At 36.0% G+C, this 12,543-nt stretch overlaps 1 protein-coding gene across 4 annotated transcripts in view; it reads right to left on the bottom strand.

The window, feature by feature from the left end:
- LOC134661531 (ecdysone-induced protein 74EF) overlaps nucleotides 1–12,543 on the bottom strand; it is a 324,468-nt gene that overhangs the window by 40,596 nt on the left and 271,329 nt on the right. For 3 of the 4 annotated variants that reach the window (XM_063517652.1, XM_063517653.1, XM_063517654.1), the window contains exon 7: nucleotides 4,442–4,561. The exons of the other annotated variant lie outside the window; for it this stretch is intronic. In XM_063517652.1, coding sequence (XP_063373722.1) covers nucleotides 4,442–4,561 — 120 coding nt within the window. The remainder of the gene's footprint in view (nucleotides 1–4,441; nucleotides 4,562–12,543) is intronic. 4 annotated transcript variants of the gene reach the window in all.

Genomic DNA, 12,543 nt, shown 5'->3' with positions numbered 1-12,543 from the left:
TAAGAAAAGTGCTTTACTGCCTTTAGTCAGAATTATAAAAAAAAATATTAATTTGTTTGTAGAATTTTTTTTATTAACTTGATTACCTACTTATAACGTTTAATTAAGATATATTATTGTCACAAAAATGTTAACAAATTTAGATTAACTATACAGAAACAAAAATTTTTGGGTTTTGTAAGCCTAATTTACGAACGAAAACTAAACAAATTCGTCTCGTTCATACCAATTTTAAAAATATTTTTGTAACATAACATGATTTAGCCCTATATGACAACCCTTAAGGCGCCATCCTTTTTCAATAATATAGCGGAGTTCCTCCATCTCGCTCTCGCGGACTGCCGTGGTTGCAATTTGTATTGTCAGGGCTGTCAACGCGGACGTAATTGTTCCCAAATGTTTAGTGGACAATGAAGTGGGGTTGCTGTGTACGAAGTATTATTGCATATTAGGAATGTATAGGTGTAACTTAATATCAACTAAAATGAATGTAACAAATGTGTTATTACGTTTAAGAAAACTCTAAATTTGTAGTTTATTAAGATATATTTTAAAAAGGCTTGAATGTTTTGCAGAATAAATGATTACCATATTTGCTTCAGTGCCCTAAAACCGGGTTTTATTTTGACTAGAGGCTACATAGGTACATATCTTAATACATAACTATGTATTAAGATATGTACCTATGTAGCCTATGTATGTATATAACTATATAATATCCAAAACATTAAAATATCCCAAAAGTTACTTTTAGGATTAAAGAATCCACAGCAAAAATGTACTTGAATGTATTGCTTCCCTGCTATATTTATCCCGATTTCAATATTGAGTTCTAAAATTCTCGAATATACTTACATTGCCCGCGTTTTCATATATAGCTGGCAATATATTTAGGGAATTTAGTAAATGCATTTAAAAACTTCAGAAGCCTTCCGCATAAGATTAAATTTCTATTCAAACAAATTTTGTACTTCCACAAGTACACAAGGATTCGCGAAGAAAGTCCGTTCCAATAAGCGTAAATTCGGTCAACCAGGAACAGACCGTTTTACAAGATCTCCAATAAACGCTACAGTTTCCTGCTGACGTTGCTAACCCAGTTTTATCAACTCAGTACCTATTTAGGAAGTAGACAGTGACACAGATTCCTAAAATGCTGACTCCCAAACTCTAGGCCGTCCAGGCTACCTATTTATCGATTCTGTTATCACACTTGTGTTGGTATTAAGCAATGCGTGGGTGTGTGCGTGCGTGTGTAGGTGTTGAGGCTTTACTTGCCTACTTCCGTATTCTTATTGTTGCTAGGAACATGTGTCGGTTTTGGAAGGTATTAAACGTCGATTCGGCTAACCTAGTAAATACTGAATACAAAGACTTAATTTGAACTTGTATTCGTGTATTCTTAATGATTTATTTGTTTCTGATTAAATCCGTAATACACTTAATTTGAAAAGTCATCTAAATTGAAACAAATTTGACTTTTTAGACAGCTGAATACTATTGTGTAATTATCCGTCAGGTAGTGTTGGCAGGCATGATGAGATGTTATTAGAAATCGTACTAAACAAGAATATTATTTTCCCGGAATTGTGTCATATTCGTAAACTAGAAACCATGAAATTAACACTACACAGCATGAGCCCCAGTCGCACCCAACTAAGCATAAATCTAGACAAAACCACGCATTCTAGTAAACCATTACAAAACACTAATTGAACACTACACGCCCTAATTTTAACTAAAATCGTAACAGTCTAAAAGGCGTTTGTGACTTTTAGACACCGCTGAACTCTTTAATGTGTGCCCAGTGCGTAATGTCTGTGTAAGGCGTATCATGCGTCTCACGCACACCGCGGTGGGGCGCCCTGCTCTGGGGTGGCTCTTTGGGGTGGCCCCTGACATTGGACATCAGCTGATAGCCGCGATCGATAGCCGTATACCGCCATGAATTTTTCATATTATAACTTGTTTTGACGCCAAAAAATGTGTTTCCAGGAGGGAAAATGTGATTCCCGGAAAGGAACTAATTAGATAGAATCACCTGGATGTCTTGCGAAGTCGAGTTTCACTGTGAGCGTTTAAAAAGGAAACGGGAGAAAATGATAAATAAATTGTGCTTTTGCACAGTTTAATTGTAGGTATTGATTTGAATGAGAAACTACGAACACAAGATTATCTGATAAAACATTTCGTATATTATTATATGTATTTGAATTACATTATAATATATGTAATACGTTACTCAGAACCTATGATTATTTAGGTAACCTAAAATTCGAGACGGTACTATGGCTATGTATGTGTTGCTAGGCGGACCCAAATATAAATTGAGTCTCATTGGGAATATGGTACTAGAATGTTCTTAGGTAATATTTCTAATCTATATCCTCATTGTATAGAAATCTGTCTTAGGTAAACAATTATAAAATAATTTCGCAATTATCTACAAACAGCAACGAAAGTAACGCAGGTTACTTTCGTTGCGATAGAGAGATACCAAAAAGTTGTGCGAATATGGCAAATTGTAAAACAATAATCCTCAATATTTTCTATTTAATAGTCCATCATTGTTCCGATAAACACAATTTGCTATAACAGCGACATACTCCGAATTAACTTTTTTATATAAATGACAGTACCGAAGCTGCTAGTAACACCAAATTTTTTGCGCATTTCCATTATGAGTATGACAGAGACGTTTGACCCGAGCGGTCAAAACATTTTCAGTATTTAAATTTATATGTACCTAAGATTGTATATTTGTAACTCATCGCCGGAAATTGCTCCAGCTCCTAGCGGAACCATCCCTTAGGTAACAATTTCTCCTTCTACAAAAACAGTCGGGTCCGTTTCCGTTGGGCACTAGGAGCTACAATAATATACCTAGATAGAAATTTACTGTTATTTTAGGTTATATTGTTCCGGTTCATTGGTCTATATGATTAGTGTTTGCTCTATGTTATGACTAGCTACAAAATGGATAACTGTAGCGCCTTTACATAGTACAAATTCAAATCGAGTTCTTAATAATCTCTTGAGGTTTTATATGATAGTTTGATAGTACGATACTAAAATACATTAAAGTACATACGGTCGCAGTGCTTAATAATATTGATTGTAACTACTCATCTACTAAATACTTTTGCCCTAAGTCCCCGCGTATTACAACCTACATTTTGCAAAATATTTTAAACTGCAAATATATTCTAATAAAGCAACGATACTAGATCTCGATAAAAATACTGATGTTATAATAATGTTATAAAACGTTTTTTTTATAAAATTATAATTGTCACTGAAGATACAAAAAGTTCTGTACCGTAAATCGACATGCATTATGTTATGTGTAATTAATGAGTTTTTTTTTTAAGTTTAAAAAGCTGATAGGAAATTACAGTTAAGTATTACTATCAATAGTAAAAAAATATTTAGCAAACGATTCACAATCCCTTTGTTACGACGTATTTAATTTACAACCTATAGAAGCACAGATTATTTATCAGTTATTTACGAGAAACTAAAAACAAATTTATTTTAACTAGGTTTTATTAACAATTTCAATAAATAGTGCCTTTTTGCCTACAATTATCATGCCTTGTCTTTCAAATTTCCTGTCATTATCTAGAGACGAGTAGTTCAAAATCTTTCAGGAAATCGGGCGTCTTTCCTCTGGACACTTTAACCTCCTAAGGTCCAACGAAAAATTGAGTATGTAGTCAGTACGGCCCGTAGTCCTACCAGTAGTGCTATTGTTTTATACTCATTCAGACCCAAGTACTTTTTTTAATGTTATTGTACTTATACAGCACCTTGTACAGCACTTTGATTTTTTTTACGAACTTGTTAAAGGGCTCACCGACAAAACAAAACAGTCCTTTAGAAGTTCGTACACGCCAATTTCGATAAGCGCAAAATTTGAAATGGCTTTTCTATTAAGTCCTACACTGGTAGGACCCTGGTACGCTATGACTACACAATTGTTGTAGGAGCTGGGTCTGAATAAGAAAGTTAATAAGTACTATGGGTAGGACCTTGGGCCTTAGGAGGATAGTTAACGCTTTGGGTACTTTACTAAGGCTTTAATCAATAATCATACAGCTTTATGAAATAAAAGGTTTGAATTGAACATCCCACCATGAATCAAATACCCTTAATTCTTTATATAATGTCCACAGGAAAAATGCATAACCTTAATTCCTACTAAAAACGTTTTACACTCGTATCGGCTTACCGATACATCGTCCAAGTGCTCATCACTGTCCCAATAGATGTCATTTTTAAACTTAGAAAGACCCAGGCCAATTTTCTTTTATTACAAAACTCTAATTTAATTTGTACTTGTACAAGTACGCCGGGTTTACGAGGCTAATTATCAACATTGGTGTCATCTAAGCACTTGGACGCTTACTATAGTGTATACTAGAATTCGCAGTGTCATTACCAGTGTTAGGGGCCGTGTAGAGCGGGTGCCGCGCCGCCTGCGCCGGCGCAAGGAGTCCGTGCAGCAGCGCGCGTCCCAGCCCGCGGGCGCCGAGCGGCAATCCGGCTGGCTCGCCGTCCACTGAGAAGGAAATACATGTAGTCAACGAAAAATAAACATAAATATAATATATTATATGACATTATGTTCGGCCCCTAATAGGGATATACAAGACCAAGCTAACTCTACACGGCATTTGCTATGACAACGTGTGGCGTCATTAATGTTAAATTTCTTTGAAATTATATGACACTTTGCCGTGTTCAAGTCGGTGCAAAGTTAGCTTAAATGGCCTCAGATACGCCAGTCAGATCTCTCTGGCAGTTGTGACTGATGACAGGCACATCTTTTCCTATTTCCCGCCATACATTGACAGGCTTTTTGTAATAAAAAATAACGATCTACCCTCTAAAATTAACCAATAAAAAATAAAGAATGTTTTGATAGAAGCTTATTATTAGTAAAATATTACTTTAATAAGAGTAAGTTGTGTAAGTAAATTGATGACGACTCGTTTCAGTTTTCAGTTTCAATCCCGGATAATAAACTTAATTAAGCTTTTTAACCGATCAATAGTAGATCACCAGTAGATCAGCAGTAAGAAACTAGTTTAAAAATTATTGTAACTTTGTAACTTGTTTTGAGTTTGTCAGATTAATTTAAGTATGGAAACATTAGTATTTTCATATTATTCATGAAACCTTATCTACCGAGCACAGGGATACCTAGACAGCAGACACGAGCTAAATCTAGCCCTAACTCTTTAACGTTTAACATATTTGAACCAAAAACGACGCGTTCCATACGCAAAAGTACATAGTTTAGTACATTTGGTTATGAAATACATAATCATGCCTGAAATACCTTTGAAGTAAAATGCCATTCAAAATTAAAGCCTAAGGTTATCGTTATAAGCTTGATAATGGTACTAGCATTATGGGTGTGCCTCAGGGTAGATAACTAGGGCCGCGAGATTTGCTTTGTACCTATATTAAATATGATCGGATATAGTCCGTCAACCAAATCTTGTCAGTAGCAATGTAAAGCAAACTAAAGTAGGGCAACACTCAATGAGCAGTATTGCGCTAAGAAAAGCAGCAATGTACATCGAACCAAAAGATTTTTTTTTCCGCTGAGCGCGCCCTGCGTACGTCAATTGTCACTCGCGGTTTATTGAAAAAATTTGAAACGGACGGACAATTTAAAAGCGATGTTAAAACAATGTTAATCAAAATGATGAACAAATTTGAAGATATCAAAAACAACTCCCTATCGTAGTGCTTATATTCTCTTTGTTCCCTATCTATGTCTTCTAAGTTTACTAAAATAAAATCATATCAAAATACAGATAATTAGATAGTGCATATATTTGTTATTTACAATATAATATGCCACTTGTTAATGTAAATTAGTGTACTCTTCTGGATGAATATGACATACCTGTGTAATTTTTTTGATTGGTATATATTGTAAAATAGGATTACATATTAAAAATAAAACAACTGATATTTGGGTGTTTATTTAATTTAAAGGTAAATAAGATAAGGGTCACTTTAGCTTACACTATAATTCAGGTCATTAATTGAAAAAATATAATGAAGTTACCAATGTTACCGGGTCACTTCAACCAAGCATAATACTCTGTAGTATTCTATTGCATCTTAGTAAATAGTCACAACTGATTGCTGAAAATATTAGACATGTGGGCCTATGGACGGTTTCCAGGACACAATTTATGGTCTTGTTGGATAGATTTAGGCATACGTTTTAATTTTATTTATGCCTTTTAACCCTAAAACAAAAAAACTGAACATAATCTTAAAAGTTCGAAAGAGTTCTTCCAGTATGTACTTGTCATAACCTCAATTTTTAGTAATGTTTACCATCAACGAGCATGATTGTACATTGTAGGCCCCTTAGCTTTGCTTATTCTTATTTAATGTATTGGTATTTAATGGTGACAGCAGAAATATCTCTTGAAACAGAAACGATTCAGAATGAAAACCAAATGAAAACAAATAAGGTGACGGCTGTCGTTCACGATCCACATTCCACAGATAAAACACAGATGACACGCATTTTGGAATTATTGGAACACAGTGTTGCTAACCCGCGATTTTTCAAATTTGCCGCCTTTTACTACTGACAAGATTTGGTTGACGCACTTTAGAACCTTCGTCAGGTATTCTTATATAATGTGCCTAGCTCAGATTTTCAGCTAAATATCACTTAATTTTGCTTATTAACAAAATATATTTAAAAAACCAGTTACCTATTTCCAGTTGTGTTTAAGATTAAACAAATGTAATCTCATATTTTGTCAGTTTAGATGGTTTAGTGACACTTTTTCAGATAAATCTACTTTTTTGGGTTCGTGATTTTTATTTTAATATATATTTTTTTGTATAAATTTACAAATGGTCATTTTCAATCATAAAAAAAAAGCGGTTTTTTTAATAAGTCTAACTAAAGTGTTCATTATTTTTCCATTAAAACTTTTCGTATATTTTGTAAGAATACGAACCGGTCATAAACTGTAATTTTTTTTCGATTCAAAATTTTATTAAACGCGATGAAAACCAAAACCTTTTCTCACCGGAATACGGCCACGCGCCAAACAAGGATATCAGAATAAGGATTTCCATACCAGACGTTTTTCCTGACCTTGCCACCGCGAGTTCCCCGAAAATCACCCGTCCCGTTCCCCCCCGTTTGCGCATGTGTAAAAGACAAGGACGCAAAATTCCGCTGGTCGAAACGTCTAGACGGGAACTCTTTAATGTTAGGAATGCAAAATGCGCTCGTTCCGTACGATAAGTTTGAAATTGGTATATTCCGTTACGTTTTACGTTACGTGTAAATAAAATGTAATGTTCTTTGTACTATCGTCCACACTGCTAACTGTACATCGGTGGACCTTATGCCTTTTGTAATAAGGCCCACCGTAGTACAGTTAGGAGTGTTGCTGTTTGTACAGCCAGAGGGGCTACCGCGAAAACCGAATTTCGCAAATTGCGGGCATTTTTCTCTGTCACTCTAATTACGCCTTCATTGGAGTAAAAGAGAAAGATCACCGCCATTTGCGAAATTAGGTTTTGGCGGTAGCCCCTCAGAAGCAGTGGCTTAAAGGCCTCGCATCCAGGCTATAATTATTAAAAAAAAAGTCAGAAGGACAAAACCTAAGGTTATTGTGTTACGTGTGTGTTACTAACGAGTACAATTTTGCTCAAAATGAGTAAAAGTATGCAGATTATTATGGCGCCTGGTCGGCTTAGCTAGTTTGACTCGTATAGCCACGTAATAAATTGTAAGAGCTATTATTTCAAATAGTAATAAAATTAATTTAGTTTCCTTATTTTAATGCTTTCATTATTTTAACCGTACCAACCGTACTTACAATTAAAATCTAAAGAGGCCTGTTCAATGCAATTTCCTTTACTGACGTTTCAGGTGACGCTCAGGTGGCGACTGCAGTTGCATTACTGTTGCGACATTACTGCGCTGTCGATAAAATGAGTGACGAATTGAACGTCATAATCGCAGTAATGCGGCGGCGTACGTCACTCATTTTATCAAGGAAATTGACAGATACAGCAGTAATGTCGCAACAGTACAGCTACAGCTGACATCACTTTTCTTCAGCCACAGTAGACGATTGTGAAAAACTGTTTTACAAAGAACAGGATAATAGAAATTTCCCGTTCAGAACCGAAAGGACTTAAATGGGCATGTGTTTTAAAGGAAATAGGACCTTATTCCGGTAGTGGGGTGGACTAGAGTTGTTTGCGAAGGGTTTTAATTTAGTAAATCGAGCGAGCTGAGTGGTTGGACTAAAGCAAGCTGCTTGAGAGGTAGCGGGTTGTGAATCGCTTCCGCTTATGAATTTGGCTACAGATGTAGCGCATAATTGAAGGTTGTTGGTAACTATATCAAATAATAAATAATAGTACTACCGTACAGAAAGTACAGAAAGGACAGACACTTCCTACAAAGAAGTTTGACAGCGATTCAGGGACGAATCACGCTGTATCTTTCTAATGTATGGTAATACTATCCCTTTCGGCTATTTAGGGTTGTCAAAATTCTAGTCATTATCTTATCTGTGGTCGTGCACGCAAAGGGACGTATACTTGGTCAACCAGATCTTGACAGTAGAAAAAGGCGGCAAATTTGAAAACAGTAGGCGCGAAGGGATATCGTCCCATAGAAAATTTGAATTTCTCGCTTTTTTTACCGAACGGAGCCGAGAAAGCACGAAAGGGGGAGTGTCCCCCACTGACTAACTATATCCGCTCGACTCGGGCCTAGCGGAAGCGATCCGTATTGTGGTCACCGCCTTATCCGGATGCAGCGTTCAGACGGTCTCAGCGCCATTTCTCGGGATCAATGCACCTTATCTGCATTTTACACTGCATTGTACATTCTATACCTTCACTCTAAGGGAAAATTGCTGAAGGAAAAAAGTGGAAAATTGCATTTAGGAAAAAGGTGTGACAACCCTGGATGCAAGGGTTTATTCGCTACGGTAACCGCTTACCATCAGGCAAAACGTATTTGCCATAATGTTTGTATAGGTTTAAGAGAGGAGGCCTGCTTTTGGCAGTGAGACGTATAAGTATAAGCTATTATTATATACTTACATTAGTAGTATAGTTGTTGGCTTAAAATTATCTAGAATTTGAAGCAAATTAAAAAAAACTTTGTATTTAGAGTTCAGTCTAGTCAGATAACTAAAAACAGTCCTTACGCTATGTTTGTAAGGTTTATTTCACCTTAACCGTTGCATTGTCATTAACTTGCTTTCGTAGATTCGTAGCAGTGAAAGTGCCTACGGCGTAGCAGGCTACGGTCGGCGTAGCTGTTAAAACGAGCCCCCATAACACACTGAGCAGATGTTTATAAGTAGTTGTATAGTGAGGGTGTTTGAAAATGGCAACTGCAGCTGTCATATCGTAGAAAAATTACGATTGTCAATATTACCCCGACTGAGGCAAAAAATGTGATTCCAAGGCTCGAATTCTGTACATTTGAAAATTTGACATATTGTGTAGGTACCCGTTTACAGCTGTCAGTGTTATTATAAAAGGTCATATTTAACAAAAGTTGAATGCGTATTGTTACTTCCTACGTAACTATTAACACTCGTACTCATATTTTCTTTGTTTGATTTGAGTAATGCTTAAACCACAAGCCCACGTCCTTGAGAACACTAATTTATTAAAATAAAATGGTTTAAGTGTTAGGAAACATAATGATTATATTCCTATTTTGAGTGAGAGAGAAGGTAGACGGTTGCCTGTTTCGACGAAAAACTAAAATATACATCTATAAAAATATCCTAAATATGATATTCGCTGAAACCATAATACTATAGGTACATATTACAACGGAATAAATATGTATATATTTTTAAAGGGTTATGATGTGTTTTTAAATGTTTTAATGCTTAAAAGCTTTCCACAAAAAATCAATATATTAATAGTTTGTTAAAGTGTTCATATACCTCGTCATTAATTTCGTGATGACGGTTTAAATATTACCATTAAATGACATATTTAAACTCAAACCTTCTTCACAATAAAATATTCTTTAAAATAAAATATACAATGCCGCCAAAAGGCTTTTCATTGCTACGTAAAAGCATAATTAAATAAAACAATCTTGTAAAGTAATTTGAAAACAACTGAGCATTTCTAAATCAAACGGGAAAAGAAATTGGGAATCGTAAGGAATAAGCTTATTACAAAATATGTACCTATATAAAAGCTACATAATAAGTTCTGTTGAAACCACTCTCTCCTGATTTAAATATTAACCAACTTGCATAAGCTCCCCCCTCAGGGTGAATGCACGAGCTTATAGGGGTAGTTTACCCCCCTCCCCTACCCTTTTGGCGGGCGCTGCACCCGCGAATGCCGAATAATCCTGTTTCACCGAATTTAGTTGTTCTGTTTAGTTTTAAATATTGATTGATTGAATTAAACGTTTAAAAGTGTAAGAAAAATAGTGTTTTGAGTTTGATGGAGATACAACGCCATATGTTTTGTGACTGAATTGTCAAACCTCATCTTTTGTCAGTCATGATATATATAGCCGCATAAGACCATATACAGTAGCTGGCAATTTGGCTTAGATTAAACAATCTATTAAGAACAAAAATTTAATATTTGATTTTCATAGAATTCCAAAAATGCAAGTAGCCAATTTAATGTGGCCATAGTATAAGTGGATCATTGAGTCGTCATTTTAACCCGACTACAGCAAAAATAATTATGTATCTGTCTTTGTATCCAATTGTTAAGTATTGTTAATAAGGTTCATGATGTTTTAATTAAATGTAATGGAGTAATGTGATTAAAGGTAAAGTGGGGTAAAAGTACCTCTAAAGGTAAGATAAGCTCTTCTCACTACCATCCTCTTCGCCATTTTGAGTCAAAGAAGTCAAGTCAAAAGAAGGTATAAGCCTCGGACCAAGATAACCCTACCTGCATGGCTTTTCACAAAGTGTGGCAACGCCATGAATAATGTCAAATTTCTATACAACCTCACTTTGTTCTATTACAATCGGTGCACAGTTAGTTTAGTCTACCAACTTTAAAGGGAGACTTTCTGCTTTGAAGAACGTCACTACGAACAATATATACGCTATATACCTCTACAAGTATATAAGAAGCGGGGCAACGTACGTTTTGTGCACTAGGTACCTGTGCTATGTTGCGGTGGGAGGTGGCCAACTCTAGCCACAGTGCAAGGATCGCAGTCATCCACCTGTGAGTTAGAAACGTTCGTCGTTGAGTATTGTGGCCGCCAAACTTGATACAACCGACTTGAGGCCAACAAATATAAACAAAACAATCTTATACCAGAACAGGTGACGCTGCAAAAAACTGTTGTGTCGCCAAAGCTATTTTTAGTTTTTAATATTTTAATTATTGCATGTATGTTAGTCTGTAAGGTATGACTCTACACGTATTGGCTCGCCTTTCCTGTGGGTTAAGACAGTGAAGCCGAGAGGGTAATGCAGGTGCTGGGCATCCCTGCGTTTCCTTAATTCCGTCCCAGGCGGTGTTAAGTCTGGAGAGGTCATTGTCTCTCCGATTTGCACCATAAATCGTCTGGAATAGACGCCAAGGGCCAGTGGATGGAAGGTATGTATCTATGGGCCTTATTGCCTGACAATAAAAGAGTTTTGATTTTGATAAGAGAAAACTCACTTATTTAGTGCCCCCGCCAAGACGAGCAAAGCGAAGCGCAAGGGCACTACCTACCTTTTCTCGAAGCGCTTCGTCGTTTTTTTGAACCCTCATAACTTGGGTTTGGATTATACCAGATAAACAAAATTCTCGGGATATGATGTCAATAGTGGACTTATTAAACATAAAAAAATTCAATTGCATAGCTCTTATAAAAAAAAAAGCTAGCTCTTATACTTAAGATTTTATTCATATCTAAAAAACCCCAATTTCGTCACTGACTCACTCACTGTTGATCATCAAAACCTCTAGGGTACTTCCTGAAGTCCTAGGAAGCTGAAATTTGGTATGTAAGATAGTATTAGTACACAAACAACAAAATAATTCAAAAACTTGAATTTTTTTGCCCCTAAGGGGGGGAAAGGGGGGGTGGAATTTTGTATGGGAAATCAATAACCGCTGAACCGATTTAGTTGAAATTTGGTATGTAGATAGTTTTTGTAATGGGGAATGGCATAGAATAGTTTTCAACCCCAAAGGGTGAAATGGGGGTGGAAAAGGGCGTTAGGAGAAAAAGAGGGTTGAAGTTTGTATGGGGAATCAGTAAAAAGCAGATGTATAAAAGATGCCCCGAGGTACGTATTTCAGGATTTTTAATAGTACCTTAAATCACACGCGCAACCCTTTAAATTAGGGGATGGAAGCAACTTACAAAAAGAAGTGAAATCCCACCAAAAACATTTTCATGTAAAATGTTGCCAAGACGAAACCATAAGGCTCGCACTGACAAAAAGTTATCAGATCTCTTGTAGAGCCAAGCTTCTAACTCTACAAGCCCTAACTTCACAAACTCTACACCTTAGTCAAACT

Source organism: Cydia amplana, chromosome Z, assembly GCF_948474715.1.
Source record: "Cydia amplana chromosome Z, ilCydAmpl1.1, whole genome shotgun sequence".
Taxonomy (NCBI): domain Eukaryota; kingdom Metazoa; phylum Arthropoda; class Insecta; order Lepidoptera; family Tortricidae; genus Cydia; species Cydia amplana.
This window is presented reverse-complemented; position numbering and strand designations above follow the sequence as displayed.